The 6,569-nt window shown below is 58.1% G+C and overlaps 1 protein-coding gene across 1 annotated transcript in view; it reads left to right on the top strand.

Moving 5' to 3' along the window:
- The window catches only part of LOC119958824 (EGF-containing fibulin-like extracellular matrix protein 2), a 24,095-nt gene that overhangs the window by 8,572 nt on the left and 8,954 nt on the right, over positions 1-6,569 (top strand). The window contains 5 exon segments of the mRNA XM_038787326.1: positions 260-366; positions 2,321-2,578; positions 4,786-4,853; positions 4,855-4,909; positions 5,972-6,088. Coding sequence (XP_038643254.1) covers positions 260-366; positions 2,321-2,578; positions 4,786-4,853; positions 4,855-4,909; positions 5,972-6,088 — 605 coding nt within the window.

Below are 6,569 nucleotides of genomic sequence, written 5' to 3'. Positions count from 1 at the left end.
TGTCAACACACCTCTGCCTGTTTCCTTGCCAATAATAACTCGTTCCACTCGCCGTCATTGACTATGCTGGACCGCTGCCCGGGGAGGGTGGGGGCTGGTGGGAGGGCTTGGCCACTTCCATCTCCTGCTCCCGCGCCCCTCGCCTCCCCGGTTGGCCGCTCGACCCGTTCGTCCCTGCGGCACTCCAGGTGTGGAGGGGAGGGGGCACTTCGGAACTTGGTCCTCCTCACCCCCCCCCCCCCCCCCCCCCCCCCGCTAGCCGTTTGCCCAGTGTACAGTTCGTGATTCATCCTCTCTCTCTCTCTCTCTCTCGACAGGAATGTACTGACGGCTACGAATGGGATCACAAGAGGGAACACTGTCGAGGTACGCTCCCCCCCCCCCCCCCCCCCCCAATTGACGGAGCAGAAACCGACTCGGCGCCTCTGGATTCCTTTACCGATTCTCTTCAATGTGTGCCCCCCCCCCACTTTTGGATACCCACCACCACTCCAACCGGGAAACACTTCCTCCTCATCGACTCTAACCAAACCCGCCCTGAATCCAAAGGCCTCGATTTAATCTCCCCACCTTTTAACACTCCCAGCTTTTCCAGGAACTGATGTTTCTCAGCCCTCGGACGGGTCTGGTTAATCTCCTCCGCACCCTCTCTCCAAGGCACCTTTCTGAAAGTGAGGTGGCCGGAATTAGTCGTAACAGGCCGGGATGGGGGGGGGGGGGGGGGGGGGGGATTTCCAGAACGAAACTGGGTATCGGGGAGGAACGAAAGATCCCTGAAATGCAAATTTCCTGGCCGTGTCGGATTATTGTACATTTTCTCTCTCCTCCTATCCGGTTGCCTCACACGAAAGCCTGACCATGTAGGCCACAGCTGGAAAGGCACGGTCGGGGTGGTGGAGGAGGGGGGGGGGAATAAACTGCTGGGGTCATGGGGAGGGGTTGCAAAGGCCTTGGGTGGGAGGTTGTGAAGTCCGATCACGTGGAAGGGCGTGTGGAGGTCGCAGGATGGGAGGACGGTTAGCTTGGGGAAGGCCGGGAAGGGGCGCTGAGAGGGGACAATATTCCTGCTTCCCTCGGCCCACAAGCAGTGCTGGAAGGGCACCTTTCCTACCCGGTGCATCTCCCCGCCCCTCCCTTCTGCAAATGGGGAAGGACCAGCTCCAGAAAAATCTGCTCTTCCGCCCTTCAATGCCCCTGTTGAGGGGCTGAAAACTCCCACCCCCACCTGATAGAAGATTACAGCGCAGTACAGGCCCTTCGGCCCTCGATGTTGCGCCGACCTGGGAAACCCCTCTAAAGCCCATCTACACTATTCCCTTATCATCCATATGCCTATCCAATGACCATTTGAATGCGTTTAGTGTTGGTGAGTCCACTACTGTTGCAGGCAGGGCATTCCACACCCTTACTACTCTCTGAGTAAAGAACCTACCTCTGATATCTGTCCTGTATCTATCTCCCCTCAATTTAAAGCTATGTCCCCTCGTGCTGGACATCACCATCCGAGGAAAAAGGTTCTCACTGTCCACCCTATCTAATCCTCTGATCATCTAGGGCAGCACGGTAGCATGGTGGTTAGCATAAATGCTTCACAGCTCCAGGGTCCCAGGTTCGATTCCCGGCTGGGTCACTGTCTGTGCGGAGTCTGCACGTCCTCCCCGTGTGTGCGTGGGTTTCCTCCGGGTGCTCCGGTTTCCTCCCACAGTCCAAAGATGTGCGGGTTAGGTGGATTGGCCATGCTAAATTGCCTGTAGTGTCCTAATAAAAGTAGGGTTAAGGGGGAGGTTGTTGGGTTACGGGTATAGGGTGGATACGTGGGTTTGAGTAGGGTGATCATGGCTCGGCACAACATTGAGGGCCGAAGGGCCTGTTCTGTGCTGTACTGTTCTATGTTCTATCTTGTATGCCTCAATTAAGTCACCTCTTAACCTTCTTCTCTCTAACGAAAACAGCCTCAAGTCCCTCGTTAAGATCTTCCCTCCATACCAGGCAACATCCTGGTAAATCTCCTCTGCGCCCTTTCCAAAGCTTCCACATCCTTCCTATAATGTGGCGACCAGAACTGCACACAATACTCCAAATGCGGCCGCACCAGAGTTTTGTACAACTGCAACATGACCTCATGGCTCCGGAACTCAATCCCTCTACCAATAAAAGCTAACGCACCGTACTCCTTCTTAACAACCCTCTCGACCTGGGTGGCAACTTTCAGGGATCTATGGACATGGACACCGAGATCTCTCTGCTTGTCCACACTACCGAGAATCGTACCATTGTTGCCGCTGAAGGCCTGACCTGACGTATTATCGCTCTTTTGCAGACGTCAACGAATGCGAGACCATCCCTGGCGCCTGTAAGGGTGCCATGAAGTGCTTCAACCACTACGGGGGTTACCTGTGCCTGCCTCGGTCAGCCTCCATCGTCACCCACAATGACGTGCCCCCCAACAACGAGCCTGGCGGCGGCGACGGAGCCTCCCCACTCATCGCCAGTCAGCAGCTCCCTGACAGGGGCACCAACTCCGCAGCGACCGCCTGCCCGCAGGGGTACAGCCCCAACCAGGAGGAGCAGTGCGTGGGTAAGCGCGCCTCGTCAGATATGCTCTTCATCCATTCGCAAAGGGGGGGCAGACCGAGAGGGCGGACCGTCGGGGAGGGAGGGAGGCTCGCCCGTCCTGTCGCATCTCCTCAAATCGGATGTCCCCCCCCCCCGAAGCGATTCCCCGGCCGCGTGGAGTGGGGCACTCTTGTTTTCTCCTTGGAAGGCCGCGGGGGGGGGGGCGGACTGTGGCGGGAACCGCGGCAACTAAATGCGCGCACAGCAAGATCACACAGGCCGGGAGGGCGTGGGAATCGTGCGGGCGGTAATGCAGGGTTCTGAGGTACAAATCTAGAGGCCTATTTCCGTCGCGAGAGAGAGATCTGTGGTTACGTTCTCCGCGAGTACATTGGAAGGGCCTCCCATTCCCCCCCCCCCCCCCCCCCCCACCCCTCCCACCCTTCTCTGGGTGGGGAATTATTGTGAGGCATCTCCACCTCCCTGAGGAAGGAGACAAACTAGCTCGGTGCGGACTGAGAAACAGAGAGTGAGAGTCGTGTGCGCGCGTGTGTGTGGGGAGGTAGGCCGAGACCGGATATAAACTGGTTAAAGTCAGAGGCGAACCAGGCCTGACCACAAAGCCCCTGGCTGAGGATCGGAGCCTCTTGATTTTGGCAACATGATCACTTCCCTCTCTCATTTACCTCACAGAACCTGTAATTCTCTGTACACTCCCCCCCCCCCCCCCCCTCCCAGGGGCCCTCACTCTGGGCTTCATGTTAAAGTGTTCCTCTGGAATAACCACATCCTGTGGGCTGATGCCAGCCGGATTACTTGACTTTGACTGTCCCTCTGTAAACGCTGCCGATTCGCGTTGGATTAACACCCGCCGTGCCTGGGACACACACACACACGCAGGGGAGAGGCCATTCAGCCCCTCGCCAGTCTGTTTTATCATCCTTTATGCTGTCACGGGGGATGTTGTGGGGGGGGCGACGCTGGGCCGGACCATTTGTTGGCCCATCCCTAATTGCCCCCCTTGAAGTGTGCGTCTCGCTCGGCCCATTACAGAGGGCCGGGGGGGCCGACCACATTGCTGTGTGTGTGTGTGTGTGTGTGTGGGGGGGGGGGGGGGGCGTCTGGAGTCACATGTAGGCCAGACCGGGATAAGGGCGGCAGATTGCCCCCTTTCCCCTAAAGGGGGACATTAATGAACCAGATTGGGGGGGGGGGGGGTTTATTTAACGACAATCGATGATCGTTGTCACGGTCGCCGTTACCGAGCTTCACAATTCCGGATTTTATTCGTTGAATTTTAAATTCACCAGCTGCTGGGGTGGGATTCGAAACCCGTGTCCCCCCCCCCCCGGAACACTAACCTGGGGGGGTGGGGGGCTCTGGGATACTGGCCAATCCTGCCACTGTCGCCCCGTTTTGCCAGTCAACCAGATCATGTCCAAAGATGGGCAGGTTGGGTGGATTGGCCGTGCTAAATTGCCCCTTAGTGTCCAAAGATGTGCGGGTTAGGGTGGATTGGCCGTGCTAAATTGCCCCTTAGTGTCCAACGGTGTGCAGGTTAGGGGGGGGGGGGGTTGCGGGAATAGGGTGGGTGAGTGGGCCAAGGTACGTGGCTCTTTGAGAGGGTAGGTGCAGACTCGATGGGTCGAATGGCCTTCTTCTGCACTGTCGGGAACTCTCTGTCTGATCTGTCCCGGACCCCTGTCTGCTCACCTTAGTTACCCCCCTCACCCACCATAAAGACTATCGAGCTCCATTTTTACATTTCCACCTTTTATGAGGGGTGGTGGGGGGCGGGGGGGGGGATTCTGGATTCCGCTGCCCTTTGTGAAGAGCTTCCTGACCAGCCCCAGACCAGCCTGGCAACAATTCTGAGAAGCTGCACCTCCCTCTTCCCCCCACTAGAGGAAGCACCTCCTCTCCACCGACCTTCCTGTCTGCCCTTGTGCATGGGTGTATGAGATCCCAAGGCTTCTATTGGAGGAATGGCAGAGCGCGGGGGGGGGGGGGGGGGGGGGGAGTACTCCGCCCGCCGTCCCAGGGCCAATATTTACCCCACATTGTCTCGCCTGACAGCGCGGCGCTCCCTCGGCGCTGGCAACGCCGGTGTGGATTATGGGCCTAAATGGTCAGGGTGCCCGGGCGGACAGTAGAGAGAGAGAAAGGGCTGCCTAAACCTCCCCGCGGAATCCCGCTCGCCTGACTGACCTCCCGGGTTCCCTCACACAGACCTCGACGAGTGCCAGCTCGATACCCACAGCTGCCAACCGAGCCAAGAGTGCGTCAACACCCAGGGCGGGCTACAACTGCGAGTGCCCGGAGGGATATCGGCTGGTGGGGACAGAATGCATCGGTAAGTGACCAGGAGATGGGAGTCGCAGAAGGGAACGTTATTGAAGTGGAGAGAGGGACTGCGGAAAGCTGTGGGACAGAGGGACCTGGGCGGCCGAGTGTATGATTCACAAGTTAGAATACAGGTCCGGGCAAGTGGTGAGGCGGACAAATGGAATGTTGGCCTTCATTGGGAGGGGGAATGGAGGGGGAATAGAGTGGACAAGGCGGGAGGTCTTGCTACATCTGTACGGGGCATCGGCGAGACCTTACGGAGTACGATGTACAGCGTTGGTCATCTTACTTACGAAGGGGGTGTTCTTGCATTGGACTCAGTTCCGAGGAGGTGGATTAGTCGGATTCCTGGGATGGAGGGGCTTGTCGAGCAGGTTGCGGCCTGTACCCTTCGGAGTTTAGAAGAACGAGAGGGGACCTGATTGAAACGTATCGGATTCTGAGACGGTTGGGGGGATTGACAGGGTGGATGCCGGGAGGATGTTTCCCCCTCGCGTAGGGGGGAAATCTAGAACGGTTGGGTTATGAGTGTTCCTAAGCCCCGCTCTTCATCGGAAACGGCCAACACCCGCTTGGGGTTTGACACCCCCCCCCCCCCCCCCCCCCCCGCACCCCAGGTTCAGAGGTGAAAGGTTGCCCCTGTGGTAGGCAGGGCCCGGAAATCGTGCGTCCTCCATCCTTTGGCTGCTCGATGGCGGGGGGGTGGCACAGGGTGGCGAGGACACGGGGACCCCCAGCTATCGGGTCTGGGACCTCGTTAACATGCGGCGACGCCGGGCCGGCAGCCATTTTGGGGCCTACATGGGCCGCCTAGCAACCGAGGGACGGCCTGATTTCCGAGTCAGGTCAATATTCGTCCACGTTTCTTTTTGTTTTCTTCGATGATGGGTCGGGGGGGCAAGAGAGGAAAGGTCAGAGTTATAAATTACCTGGAAATAAAAAGTCTTGAACCCCACACATTGTAAGAAGTGGGAGGGGGTGGGGGGAGCAGGAAGGACACAGGCCCTGGACGACCCTCAAACATCTTGCCCCCCACACCACCCACTCAGCGTCTCTGTCTCTCTTTCAGATATAAATGAGTGTCGCTCCAGGTACTGTCAGCATCGATGTGTAAACTCCCCGGGGTCCTTCACCTGCCAGTGTGAGCCGGGCTTTACCCTGGGGGGAGACAACCGCTCCTGTGTGGGTAAGTCGAGCACCGTGGCCGCCTCTTGTCTCATTTTCGCTGAGTGCGCGGGAGAATTCGGGAGAGGACGGCAGTATGCTCACCCCTCAGCATCGTACACTCCCGCTCGAACCCAGCCCTGGTCAGTGTGGTTCCTGCCATCATCTATGTCCAGTCAACTATGGGGACCAGACCCCCCTATACAGATATACAGCAGAGAACCAGGCCACTCAGCCCAACTAGTCCATGTCAGCCCACCACAGCCTCCTCCCAACTTTCCCCATCTAAATCTACCATCCTAACCCTCTATTCTCTTCCGCCTCATATGCTCGTCCACATTCCCCCTCGAGATCACCTCAATCACTCCCTGTGGGAGCGAGTCCCACATTCTCCCCCACTCCCTGTGGGAGCGAGTTCCACATTCTCCCCCACTCCCCTGTGGGAGCGAGTCCCACATTCTCCCCACTCCCTGTGGGAGCGAGTCCCACATTCTCCCCCACTC

Source organism: Scyliorhinus canicula, chromosome 31, assembly GCF_902713615.1.
Source record: "Scyliorhinus canicula chromosome 31, sScyCan1.1, whole genome shotgun sequence".
NCBI lineage: Eukaryota > Metazoa > Chordata > Chondrichthyes > Carcharhiniformes > Scyliorhinidae > Scyliorhinus > Scyliorhinus canicula.
This window is presented reverse-complemented; position numbering and strand designations above follow the sequence as displayed.